The sequence below is a fragment of the Molossus molossus genome, unplaced genomic scaffold (assembly GCF_014108415.1).
Source record: "Molossus molossus isolate mMolMol1 unplaced genomic scaffold, mMolMol1.p scaffold_m16_p_4, whole genome shotgun sequence".
In the NCBI taxonomy this organism is placed as follows: Eukaryota; Metazoa; Chordata; class Mammalia; order Chiroptera; family Molossidae; genus Molossus; species Molossus molossus.
Window position 1 is genome coordinate 79407040 of NW_023425377.1, and position 14338 is coordinate 79421377.

The following is a 14338-nucleotide window of genomic DNA, read 5'->3' on the forward strand; positions in this document are numbered from 1 at the left end:
CCAACCATAAAAGATTGTGTGAACTCCCATTCCAAGTCCCTTTGATCCCAAACGCCCTGCACACTGGTATCTACATTCTTGGTCTTCAACTTCAGCTCTGTGATCTAGTGGCTAATCTAGTCCTAATGCCTTTCTGCTGTATGATCTTGGGCCAGCCACTTAACATTTCTGAGCCCACACTTTCTCATCCATAACATAAGAGTCATAATACTATCTACTAAGAATTATAGGAGAACCTCTCTTCTGCTGTGGGACCACCTCTCCGTCACCCACCTGCCCCTGGCCACTCTCTCCCCCTCCCCCTCCCTCCTCTCAACCTGAGACTGTCACCCACTTCACTGAAAACATTGGGGCTTATGGGCCCTCTCCCATATTCACTGTCACTCCCCACACTTATAAACTTATCTGTTCCTGTCCAAGAGGGCAAGGCCTTGAGCTCTGGGATCACATTCCTGGACCCCTCCATTAGGCACACCATTTCTGGACTGACCTCTTCCCTCCCTGGCTGCCATTCCTCAACCTTCTTTGATGCCTTCTCCTCTGCCCCAGCCTTCCATGTTGGGGCTTCTCAGGGCTCTGCTAGACCACCCCACCTTCCACAATCTCCTGCCCACAGCCATCTTGACTGCTCTCAGGGTTTTTATCACCCATCCTTGCATCCATCCATCCATCCATCCATCCATCCATCCATCCACCTGTCCATTGACCTATCCATCCATCCATCCATCCATCCATCCATCCATCCATCCACCTGTCCATTGACCTATCCATCCATCCATCCATCCATCCATCCATCCATCCATCCTTCCTTCCATCCATCCATCCATCCATCCACCCACCCATCCACTTACCCATTCACCCTAGAGCAGGGTCTCTCCCCTCAGCACTGCTGACATTGGGGCTGGATCACTCTCTGGAGGCTGTCCTGAGCACTGTGGAGTGTTGAGCAGTATCCCTGGCCCCACCCACTCAATGCTAGGAGCACCCCCAGTCATGACAATTAACAGATGTCTCCAGACATCGCCCAGTGACCCCTGGGAGCAGGGTCACCCTGAGTAACACCCACTTCTCAAGAACCCTCCCTCTTCCTCATCTTCCACCCTCCCCTGCCAAGAGCTGATAATCTGACATCTCAAATCTGTCTCCTCTCCAAGCCCACAGCCCAGGCCCAGCTCAGGCCTCCCCCTCCCCCACATGGACCATGGCTTGGCCACCTCTCTGACCTTTGGCCTCCCACCCTTCCTCCACACAAGCCACCAAAGGAATATGCCCACACTCAGCTGCGAACTATGTCTCTCCCTAGCTCTAAACCCTGCCATAGTTCCCCAGTGCCCTCAGGTCAAAGTCAAGATTGTCAGCCTTTATAGTCCAATCTAATCACTGCTGTCTCCTGACCTTTTTTTTTTTTTTTTTTTTTTTTATCCTCACCCGAGGATATTTTTCCATTTTTTGTACAGATAGAGTGGGAGGGAGAGAGAGGAAGGGAGAGAGAGAGAGAAACATCGATGTGAAAGGGACACATCGAGTGGCTGCCACCCGCACGACCAACCAGGGCCGGGGACAAACTGCAACCGAAGTACGTGCCCTTAGCGGGAACCGAACCCGGGTCTCTCAGGACCGCAGGCCGACGCTCTAACCGCTGAGCCAAACTGGCCAGGGCAAGATTGTCAGCCTTTATAGTCCAATCTAATCACTGCTGTCTCCTGATCTCTTCTCTCAACAATTCCCTCCACTGCCCTTAAATTCAATCTTCTTGTAATTTCTCAGATACATGTGTAATCCCCTTCATGCCTCCAAGTGCCTGACTCCCAAATATCCAACCATGTTCTAGGACTCTCTGTGCCTTAATTTTCCCATCTAGTAAATGGAAGACCCAGGGTCCATATTCTCCAGATTCTGAAGAACAATCTCTCTAAGGGACCCTGTCTTTCCCCTGCCCACAGTCCTCCAGGGCTCCCACCTCACTTGGGGTAAAAGCTCAAGTCCTCCTGAGGTCCACACAGCTCTGCACAACCTGACCCCATCACCTCCCCCCCAACACACACACACACACCTACTCTCTCCCTTGCTCATTCAGCTCCAGCTACACGGGCCTCCTCACTGTACTTGTGACAAGTCAAACTCATTCTGACCTCAGGGTCTTTGCACATACTGTGTCCTCCCCCTGAAATGCCTTTCTCTTGGCTTTGGAATAACAGCTTTCTCATCTGTCATTCAGGTCTCATCCCAAATGTCTCCTCCTCAGAGAAGCCATCTTTGGCCACTCAAGGTAAACTGCCACCTCCTAACACAAATCTGCTTTTTTTCATTGCAACTCATTCCTATCTTATTTATGGGTTTGCTAGTTTATTGTCAGTCCCTCCTCCCCGCTGGATTTCTTGGTGTCCCCAGAGCCTAGCTCAGTGCCTGGCACATCACAGAGACTTGATAAACAGTTGTTGACTATCTGACTGCCTAACTATGTATTGACAGCAACAATATGCAAGACGTTACTCAGAGTAATTACATTAATCACATTATATAAGTAAATTCTAATTTGTACAACTACTCCGTAAGACAGCTATCAGCATTCTTTCTCTTTTAGAAATGAAGAAGCTAAGAAAAGATGAGGTGCCTTGTCCAAGATCACATAGAAATAAAAAGCAGAACCAGGAATGGAAATCACGTCTGTTGGCCTGTGAAGCTGATGGCCATTCCCATTCACCAGATGAGGAGGAAGGTGGTAAATGTTGGGGAGGTGCCCATCTTCCATTCTTCAATTCACCCATCCATCTGTTCATTCAGCCACCAACTCACCTGTCCATTCATCTATCCATCACCCACCCATCTTTCCATCCATCCATCTTCCATTAATCTATCCATCATTCATTCATCTTTCCATCCATCTATTCATCCCTCCATCCATCCATCTATATATGCAGCCACCCATTCAACCATTCATCCACCCATCCAGCAATCCATTCTGCATTCTATCCATCTACACACTCTTTCATCCACCAATCCACTCATACATACACTGAGTCATTGTCATTCATCCATTCATGCCTACATTCATCTACTCACTTATCCATCAATCTGTTAGCCAGTCCACCCTTCCAAAACCCACATCTCCTCCATACTTCCATCCTCTCATTCCCTCATGCCCTCATCCATTCACATGCTCCACTTCAAAGTGGGAAACAATACCTTCCCTCATCAAGACACAGTCCCTGTCCTCACAGAGCTTACATCTTAGTGTTGATCACTATGACTTCAGACCAACAACACTATTGCTAGGTCAGTATCTCCCAAATCTAGTAGCCCCTCCCTCTGGCCTTGGTCACCTTCAGTCCAAGGACAGCCAGCCTCCCTGGATGGCTTTCACCCTGAGTCTATGTCTCACAATCACACATTTCTTTATCTACCTTCTCTATTGTTCTTCCAAAGTGGGTCAGGCTCAGGCTGGGAGGTGTGATGCCTTACCTATATTGCTGTGTGACTTGGGGCTGGATGTTTGCCCTATCTGAGCCCCAGCTTTTTACCTGATCTATGTGGCAGAGAGGAACCTGGTTCTCTAAAAACCCTGCAACCTAAACACATCTGCTCCTTTACATTCTTCTCTTCCCACACTGTGGACCTCACCCCAAGGGGAAGCTTCCATTTTATCCATGCAGGTGTGTAGAAAGTGGGCATATTTTGAATAAGGCTGAGAGGTTGGAAAGAGGCTGGTGGTGGCAATGGCAGGTAACAAGACATAAAGCTCCCTTTCCATACAGGTCTAGCTGAGATCCTCCCCTGCTCTAAATTTTTCCATGGCTCCCAAGTGCCCTCAGGAAAGAGTCCAAGCTCAGTTTAGTATCAGAGGCTCTTCAGTGTCCAGCCCATGCTGATTCTCTGGCCTCATCTCCCATGTCTCACTTAAATCCTCCTCAGCTCCAGTTGTACCCCTTCATACCTTCAACACTTTGCAAACCCAGTTCCTTCTGCCCATATATATAAGGACAGAGAATTTGTCTAGCTGACTTACTGCTGTATTTCAAATAGGGCCCAGAACACAGTAAGTACGTCTGTTAATAAATAAATGAAATGCTTTCTCAACCTGGAAAGCTCCTATTCATCCTTCAAAGCCCCAGTTCTAATGCCCCTCTTCCATGCAGCAGGATTTCCTGATTCCCTATCTAGTTCTCTCAGCCCTTCACCCCTCCCTCAGACTATGGCTATAGGAGCCATTGTCTGCTTCTATCCATCAGAGGACCCTTAGACCTATCTTTCTCAGTATAAAGAAAGTCTGCAAAAGGCTTTCAAGAAGTGTCGACTGACTGAATGAATAAATGAATGTGGCCCTACTGAGTATTCCTTATGGCCAGGTTCCCATTTGCCAATAACAGGAGTGAAAGAGAGACACACAAGCCTATTTCAAAGATAGCTTCTGGGTCCAAATCCAATGCCAGAATTTCTCAGAAGAGACCTGTCTAATAAGCCCCATGTCAGAAGGGGACTCTGGGGCTCCCAAGACCCTTTGCTCCTTTCCCACCCGGGGAAAAGCTCCATCCTGCCCCCACCTGAAGCTCTAGGATTAGCACTCCTCTGGGCCTTTGCACATGCTTTTCTCTCCACCAGGAATACCTTCCCTCATCAACAGATCCTTCTCACCCTTCAGGTCTCAGCTTAGTCACATACTACTCCCAACTCCCGCTGACCAAGCATGAATTCTGTGCCAAAAACAACTGCCATCCCCATCCTCACCTCCCCCAACCCCCTCTGAGATAGGAGGCTCCTCTGGCCTCTCAATTCTATAGATAAGAACACTGGGGCTTGGAGAGACAAAATCCTACCCAAGTCCATATAGCCGGCAAGACCCAGAGAAATCAGACTTGTCTTAACACCAAGTTTTTAACTGCTCTCCCACACTGACCACCTTCTCCAGGAAGCCCTCTTGCCCTCCACACATGCAAAGGCAGAACCTCCTGTAGGTTGTCCCTGCCAGTGTGTGTTTCTGCCATCACAGCCCTGACATCAACACCTTGTTACCTCCTGGTTTCTCACTGTATTCCCCCACCAGACTGCTTCTGAACTTAGGAGGGGCCTGAGGGGGGAGGGGGGTATCTGTCTTGTCCAACACTGTATCCCGGGTCTAGACCAGGGCCTGGTACACAGTAAGTGCTCAATAAATGTTGGTCATATGGTAGATGGAGTCACATATTGCTTACTCTCATAGAGATTGCTGTGTGCATGAAATTCCAGCTCTGCTCAAATATGGGCACACAGTAGGTACTCAACCAATGCTTTCTGCCTGAAGGAGGACAGAAAAGATGTCAGTCACTTGTAAGGCTCCAGGGGCCTCAAAAAAGCCTGTTAAATCAATGAAGAATAGGCAGCTGGGGAAACTGAGGCACAGAGTGGTATGCCTGCCTCAAAGCCACATAGCCAGCCCCATTGGCTCCCAGCCACTGTCCCCTCCGATGTCTCAGGGAGAGGACTCCTCCCTCAGTCCCCCACCCCAGGCAGTGCCTGCCAGCCGGCCCAGCCCGTTGTCTCCCTGGGGCTGGCACGTCACACTCGGAATCTCACGCCTCTGAGCTCAGTGTGCTCCAGCCTCCCCTCCTGCCACCAAGAGGAGCAGCTGGTGCTCCCATGGAAACCACAGCCCCTCATGCCCCCCCCCACTGCACTGGCCCCCCTCACAACCTCCACTTTAAGATAAATATTGTCATTAACATGCAAATGCATATGCGATTACCATAAATGGGGGGCCACACAGCAGCGGCCAGCAAACCCTATCGCCGGTATGGGCATTAATATTCAGCCCTGATCAGAGAAGAGGGGCACCTCAGGGCTCCTCCATGCACCCAGCCCCCTCAGAGCAGGATCCTGGGGGGCACCTGTCCCCCAGCAGAGGACTGGAAGGGGGTGATGTCTGGACACTGGCCACTGGTCGCTCTGTCCCAGCCCTCAGTTCCTGGCCTGAACTCCTGGCTGGGCTGGGGCACAGGAAGATCCCCTTCCCCTGGATGAGGCACAGATCTGGGGGTGGGGGGTAGGAAGCAGCCTTGTGACCTCCTGCTCCCCATTCTCCATCTCTCTCCCTGACTCCCACCCTCTCTCTGCCTCTCCCTGTGTCTGGGGGGGAGGCTTTCTCTGCCTCTCCCTCTCTTTTTCTCTCCCTCTCTCTGTCTCCACCTCTTTAAAAAAACAAACCAGCACCCATGGGCTTGCCCGCTTTCTGAGGCTCCCTCACTTATCATCCTCTCCCCCCCATTCAATCCCCAGAGCCCAGGGGACCCTCTGAGCCCCCTGCCTTTCTCTCAGTCCAAGCAAGACCTCCACTGCACAGGCCCTTAGACTTCGAGCGCCCTGCCCCACCATTAGCTGTGACTGTCAGATGTCACAGCCACCTCCCCCAAACCATTTTTGGGAAACCTCATTCTCATCTTGGAGGAACCTGTCACCCCTTTATCACACACATATCCTTCTGCTTCTCCTGGTCTTCCAGGGAGACAGGTGGGTGACAATTGTGAGGGCAATTTTGATTGGTCCTTGGGACCCAGTAGTTGGCCCTGTGAGCCTCAGTTTCCCTTTTATATGAAATGCGGTGATGCTCACAAGAACCCCTCAATGGCAACCCCTTTGGTGAGAGATCAAACAGGCCCCTGAATGTGAAAATTAAGGATGAGATGGTCATGAGGATAACGACAATGCTGGAGGGGGTGCACAGTGCCCACAATGGGTGTTTCTACTTCACCTCATTCTGGTCCTTCCAGCTGCCCCGGTGCCCAGCCTCCTAGGATTCTCCCAGTATCCAGGGCTCCATAAGGCTCTGGGGGGATGGGTTTCTCTCCACCCCTGGTGCCCAGACCCCGCCTCCACCCCTGCTACTCTTCTCCAGCACCAATAGCAGGCACCCTGTTTAGTTGGCTCCCCAGAAATTACAGCAGATAAGTGTTGTCTAGGATGTACCTGGATGGCCCTCTCCCCTCCACTTCCCATTCATCATTCTACTTTCCTTTTCCTGAAGCCCAGAGAGGGGAAGTCACTGGCCAGAGGTCACACAGGCCTCCATCCCAGCTGCTGGCCCTCAAGACACCCCCACCTCCATCTTGCCTCCCACAGGTGAGGGCCCTCCAGGCCCAGGATAGATGGGACCAGGAGAAGGATGTTTTCTTGACCTGAGGATATTGGGTGAGGGCAGACAGAGAGAAAGCCCCCACCCTCTTGTTACCCATAGGCCCTGTATCCAGGGCTCAGACTGGACCAGGAGCCCTATGAAAAGAAGAATGAGGATTGCGTGTCATGACACCCTACTTCCTAATTTTAAGCCTCCAAGGAAAGGTGAGAAATGGGAAAGACCCCCCACCCCACAACCCCAACATTCTCCAGCCAGAAAAAATAGCCCCACAATCATGGGGCCCTGCTTTGCTGACAGTGGGGAAATTGAGGCTCTGGCCCAGGTGAACACTCAGCTGCAGCCCTCCACTTCATTTTTTCTCACTTGGGGGGAGAATTTCTAGAGGAAATGAGAAAGGGGGCACCTCTACAACCCATTTGTTTCCCTGTCCCAAGCTCACCAGCAGCCTTCCAATCTGAATTTGGAAGGCGACATGGATACCCCCCGACTCCCATCACAATCTTTCTAGAAATGGGAGCCCTCCATCAGCCGTGGATCCCTGAGCTGGATGCATGGGCAAGACTGAGCCCTCTGCCCTCCTAGGCCACATGGAGAGTTAGATTTTCCAGGCCCGTGTGTGTGTGTGTGTGTGTGTGTGTTATGGTAGAATATGAAAAAAGGTTAAGGGTGGGAGGTGTTTCTTTCCTCCCTAGGGTACCAGCTGAAGGTCTAGCTGAAGTGACAAGCCTGGGCTCCATCCTACCAGATTCTCATTCATTCATTCATTCATTCATTCATTCATTTATTCATTCATTCAACAAATATGCATTAATGATTACCATGCCTTCATTATTGAGGGGGGGATGGGGATAAATGGGTCTGAAATAGGTCATGGGCCCTGGTCCACCCCTAAGGCCCTTCCAGGGTCTTGCCATGGGTATCTAGTGCAAAGCCTTTGCCATCTCCACCCCTCAGTCCCCAACAGCCAACAGGAATGCTGTCAAAGCAACCCCAATTCAGACTGTGCTCATGATCAGAGCCCAGGGCTTGGGCCACAGTCCCTGGGCACCTGCTCCCAGCATGCCATCAGAGAGAGAATCAGGTGGGAGGGAGGGAGGCAAGCCTCGCCACCCACCCTGCCTCCCCAAAGGTTTTGCAGGCCGCCCACGCCTCCCCTGTCCACCCAGGATCTGGGCTCTGCCAGATGGACAGCCCAGGCTCATCATCATTGGCCTCAAACCTCAACACATTGCTACCAGGATCGGCCAGTTTTAACTTGAGCCAAAGGTGGAGACAAGGAGGGGGAGGGCAGATAAATGGAGGGGGGATGCTGATCCAAACAGAGAGGGTGGGCAGAGGGGAGGGCGAACGATAGCATTTGAGCCACCCAAGGCTGGTGCTCCCCCCTCAGCCTGGCTCAGCTCCCTGTGCCCCCCAACCCCCCTCCTGCTTTCTTTGTAGTTACCGATTAGCCTGGGGTCCTGGGCATCCGTGTGTCCCCGGAGGCCAGCTGGACCTGCCCCACCGGCCTGGCTTTGTGAAAATGACCAAAGCAATGGAGTCCAGAGGCGCAAAGTTCCCCGACGGGGGCCTAGGGAGGCCGAATGAATGGGGGAGCAGGGAGGGGTGGTGGTGTTCAGGCAGCTCCACCAGCAAAGGGGCAGGAAAGAGTGGGTGAGGGAGGGTGGAAGGGGTAGGAGTCTGGGGGAATGGGAGGGAAAGGAGAGAAAGAGAGAGAGAGAGAAAGAGAGAGAGAGAGAGAGATGCTGGGGGAGTGGAGAATGGGAGGTAAAGGGAGATGGGAGAGTAGAGAAAGGGAGAGAGAGAGAGAGAGGATGCCGGAAGGTGGAGAGGGAGGGAGAGGGGGCGGAGGAGGGGAGGGGGCCAGATCGGATCTGTCAGCTGCACCCCCAGAGGGGGGAGGAGAGGGTGGGTGGAAGGGGGGGGCGAGAAATGATGCCGTGGCAGAGGCAAGTAGAGGGAGGAGGTTAGGAGAGGAGGGTTGAGGAAGAGAAGATGCCGGAAGGTGGGGTGGAGAGGAGCGGCGAGGGGAGGGAGGGGGCCGGGGCTCCCACCTTTGTGCATGCCCGTGTAGGGGTCTTTGAGCACCGTGAGCTCATAGATTCGGCCGAACTGCTCAAATAGCGGCTTGAGGTCCTTCTCGTCCAGGTTACGCGGGATCTGGCCCACGAAGAGCTTGATGGCGTCCAGGTCCTTCATGCCGTCGGGCTGCCCCCCGGGGGGCTCGGGCCCGCTGCTGCCCACCGGCGAGGGCCGTGGCTGCAGGAGCTGCTGCTGCTGCCGGCGCGCCTCGCTCTCCGTGAGGCGGGCCATGACGGGAGAAGGCGGGCGGCGGGCGCGGGACCGAGCCGGTGGCGGCGGGCGGCGGGCGGACTCGCAGCTAGAACGACGGACGCCGCCTCCCGCCTCCCTCCCGCCCGGTCCCCGCGCCCTCCTCCCTCCTCCGCGCCCGTTCGCTCCAGCATCAGGACCACAAAAGGGCGGCTCCGCAGCGGCCCCTGGCGGCCAGCTCGCACATAGCCCTCCCGCCTCCAGCCTCCCGCCTCCCGCCTCCCTCCTCTCGCGCGCATCCTGCACTCCTCATCCCTCATTCTACATCCGTGTCCCCGCGCCCAGTCCAGGCAGGGAAACTGAGACCAACGGGCCCGCAAACCTTGCCTTCTGGGTGGGTGATGGCGGAGCTTTGAGCAGGACAGGCCTGACGTCCAGGCGTCACTGGCTCCTTCAACTTATAACAACAGGAAAATCACTAAAAGTAGAGCCTGGTATTTACTGGGTTGCTTTTAGCACTTTTAAGAATACCACTCATCAATAATAATCATCATCATACTTTTTATTTTTTATATGTTTTTTCTATTTATCTTCAGTTAGAGTGGGAGGGAGGGAGAGAAAGGGAGAGAGAGAAAAACATCTATGTGAGAGGGACAAACTGCAACCGTGGTACGTCCCTTGGCGGGAATCAAACCTGCGACTCATTAGTCTGTGAACCCACACGCTGTACCGCCGAGCTAAACCGGCCAGGGAAATAAGCACTTTGTTCAGGCACTGTGCTCAGCGCTTTAAGTTTATAACTTACTGAGTAGAAATAGGAATCGTGTTACATCAATAGTTGAAAGTAACACTTTTGTTACACTTGCTCTCTGCACACAGTGTTTAAGTATTTCAAGAGATATTGATGCATTTGGGCCAAGAATGCTATGGACATCATGTCACCCTGCTTAAAACTCTCCAAATTAAAGCTGAGTCCTCTGTGCAGCCCCCAAGGTCCTACATGACCTGCCCTCCACCTCACCCTTCCCTGCCCTCACCTCCTTCTTATCTCCCCCTTGCTCACTGTACTCCAGCCACATGGACTTCCTGGCCTTTCCTCCAACACATCAGGCACCGTCCTGCCCCAGAAACTTTGTACAAGCTGAGCCCTCTGCCTGGAATATCCTTCCCCCAAATGGTGCATGGCTTACTCCTTCAATCCCCCAGCTTTCTCTGTCCATCCTATCTAAAATTGTTCATCCCCCATTGCCTCCTTTATCAGGCCTCCATTTCCCTCCATAATATTTATAAGCATTTAATGTAATTTAATTTTAATATGCTGTATACTTACATGTTGCTGGAAAAGCACATAGCTCTTTCCAGGCGCCAGGCTCTGTGCTAAGTTCCTGACATGCACAAACTCATTCAGGACCGCAAGCCGACGCTCTAACCGCTGAGCCAAACCAGCCAGGGCTGACATGCACAAACTCATTCAATCCACACAACAAACCCCTGCGGTGGTTACAAATAAATAAACAAGATACTTTTAGACTATGATAAATACAATGAAGGAAAAAGCTAGATGAGTGGCCCTGGCTGGTTTGGCTCAGCGGTTAGAGCTTCGGCCTGGGGGTCATGGGTTTGATTTGGGCCAAGGGCACATACCTCGGTTTCAGTTCAGTACCCGGCCCTGGTCAGGGTCATGTGAGAGGCAACCAGTTGATGTGTCTCTCTCACGTTGATGTTTTTTTTTTTTCTCTCTCTCTCTCTCTCCCACTCTGTCTGAAGATAAATAGAAAAGAAGTATCCCCGGGTGGGAATTTTTAAAAATTAAAATAAAATAAAAAAGCTAGATGAATGGAGGAAAGGCTTTAGGAGGTAAATTCAGGGAAGGCTGATAACGGAGTGTGACCTGTGAGCTAAGTGCAAAAGCTCTGAGGCAGGAAGCATTCCGACAGGCTTGAGGAACAGCAAGGAGACTGTAGAAGGGAAAATGCCACACTGAGCGACTGAGAGGCAGTCCACCAATTCTGAATTTAAATTTTAACTTCTTTTCTTTTCTTTTTTTTCTTTTTATCCTCACCCGAGGATATTTTTCCATTTTTTGTACAGATAGAGTGGGAGGGAGAGAGAGAGAGAAACATCGACGTGAAGGGACACATCGAGTGGCTCACACCCGCACGACCAACCAGGGCCGGGGACATACTGCAACCGAAGTACGTGCCCTTAGCGGGAACCGAACCCGGGTCTCTCCAGACCGCAGGCCGATGCTCTAACCACTGAGCCAAACTGGCCAGGGCTTAACTTCTTTTCTTTATTTTAAAATAAAGACAGGATCAGTAATGATGCCATGCTGAGCCAAAGGAGAACTCAGTAATACTGATTCTGGCTATTTAAAATGTTGACATTTTATTCATTATATATTTTGGGGGCACTAATTTCAATTTTTAAAAAATATTGCATCTTTATCTTGATGACAAAGTTTTTGGGTGCCCCCTTAAACTTTGCTCCCTGGGTGAGTTCACCATGGTCCCTGCCCATTCCTCATCGCAAACATTAAGAGGTAAGTGCTGTTCTTATACCCATATTACAGAGAGGCAAACTGAGGCCCAAGTCACTTTGCAAGGTCACACAGAGAGGATGCTAGGATTTGGAACAAGCCAGCCCGAACCAGGAGCCCACACACTTTCCACCATCCCACACCATCTTTCCCACACTTTCGGTGGCCAAGCTTTAGTTTTTTTGTTTGCCAAGTGAGACTAAAGAGTGAATAGGATGAAGTTTTTGGAGTGGATTTGGTGAACTAATAGGTAAGGCTTAGCATAGCACCTGGGACATTCTTAGTGCTCAGTAAATGGCTATTGTCATGACTGTTACAGGCAGCCACCTGCCCACCCCCAGACAGGAGCAGGGTGTCAGGGTTAGGTGAGGAGCAGAACCACCCCTGTTCCCTGGTTCTCAGCTTGTAGCTCCAGGCTGGGCTGGTGGAGCTGGGCCAGAGACAGGTTCTGTCTCCATGGAGACCCAATCAGGATGCTTGAAACCCTGGGAACCTCTGATGTGCTGGAGAGTCATTAGAAAGAATAAAAATAAAAACCCACCAGCCCTCCTGTGAACCAAAGATGAATTTTCTAAGACTCTTATTTAACACCCAATACAAATTGGAGGTAAGGGGAGGGGAGGACCCCAGTCTAGCTCAAGTGTGACCTCCAGGAATGTAAATTCAGCATCCCGCCTCCTGAATGGAATTTCATCTCAGGAGTTTATTCCCTGACCCAGTGACACAGCTCAGCTGTATCAGGGAATAGGTCAAGGCAGAGAAAACTTATAGGGCTGTGTGCCTGAAAGCATCTGGAACCCAGGAGGCCAATTTTCTGACTTATTATTAGCCAGAAGAAACACGCTCACATGGGCATCATTGCAGGAGGCCCACCCATGGTTTGGGCTGCTGTTACTGAAGAAACAGGGAGGGTGGGAGCAGACCCTATGGTGGGAGCCAGGGGCTGGGAGCTTTCCCAAAAGTCATTTGGCTCTCTGGACCTGTTTCCTCATTAACCTGCCCCAGAGTCTTTGCACTTGCTCAAAGTTTATCTCCCAGAATTGGGTTTCTCAAAATACACAAAATTGAATACATTTATCTTAAAGGAAAACTGTGGACATTTGGGGGTCATATTGTTCTCTGTGTGACACCCACTGGGGGGGACAGGTAAGCAGCATCCCTGGCTCCACCCACTTGGTGCCAGGAGCACTCTCAGTCATGACAACTACAGATGTACCCAGACATCTCCCAGTGACCCTTGTGGAACAGAACCTCCTGAGTAAGAACTGCTGATGTGGACAGGTCAGGGGGCTTGGGGTGGGGTCAGTAGCAGGGTCTGAACAGCACTTCTCAGATGAGCCTGTGCCCTCCTGGGCATCCTGCTGAGCATGCAGAGCCTGACCTGGCAGATCTGAGGTGGGGCCTGGGACTGTGTTTTCCAACAAGCCTTCAGGTGCCAAACAGCAAAGTTCTAGGAAGATGTCCACCATGTTCCTGTTCTGACTTTTCACAGCAAGATTCTTATTTCGTAGGTTGTGGGTGTGAAAAGGGCTGAACCCCACAGGGAGAAACAAGAAATAGCTTCTGGTCCTTTCTAGATCCCCCCAACCCCTGCCCGCCTCTGCCAACATCCTGGCTTTCTGCTTGGGGGGTGAGGTAGCAGGGTCAGCAGTGGGGTCCAGGTATTTTGTGGGGCAGGGCCAGCAGGTGGGGGCTCAGCCTGGAGCAACCCTGTGCTGGGGCTTCTGCTCTTTGTTGGTCTCTGCACAGCCGGCCTGAGTATCTTCCTGAGTGATGATCAGCCTCACCCTGACCTCTCAACCCCAATGTCCTTTGCCTCTGCCCCTCTGTGCCCTCAAGTCCCTCGTTGCCCAACACATTCCCAGAAATTGAAGCACCCCCACTTTACTAAGACCTAGTGGCTCAAGATGTGTCCTCTGAGAACACTACACCACAGGGAACCCACCTGTCCCAGATGCCTCCTGCCTTCATACATCTATAGACACAAAGCAGGGATCTCTGGTTGCCACACCCCTAACTCCACCGCCTCCCTCCAATGGGGAGGAGCTGCTCATTCATCCTCCTGCAGGAACCCCAATCTTTGCCAGGATTCTCCAGGTCCCTGGCCCCACCATTTGGCTTCAGGGATGGGAAAGGATTTCTCATTGGACCAACTGCTTGTTGTTCCTTCTCTCAACAGACTCTACTCCCTGGATGAAGCGGGGTTGTGAGGTGGTTTTGGCCCCTTTCCCCCCATCCCTCCTTCGATGTGGCTCTGCCGCTCTGGCCATACCCCATGGAACCGGGAGTGGACACCTGCCCTGCAGGGCTAATACATTCGTTCCCTGGAAACAAGAGGAGCGGATGCCTCACCGTCCTTGGAGCTGAGTGTGCACCACACTGAACTAACTTGGGTTTTTTTCCAACATTAGGATGAAAAAGAG

At 51.8% G+C, this 14338-nt stretch overlaps 1 protein-coding gene across 1 annotated transcript in view; it reads right to left on the minus strand.

Moving 5' to 3' along the window:
• The window catches only part of CELF5 (CUGBP Elav-like family member 5), a 42233-nt gene extending 32730 nt beyond the window's left edge, over positions 1-9503 (minus strand). The window contains exon 1 of the mRNA XM_036282003.1: positions 9160-9503. Coding sequence (XP_036137896.1) covers positions 9160-9418 — 259 coding nt within the window. The 5' untranslated portion in view covers positions 9419-9503. The remainder of the gene's footprint in view (positions 1-9159) is intronic.
• Positions 9504-14338: the final 4835 nt, after the last annotated feature.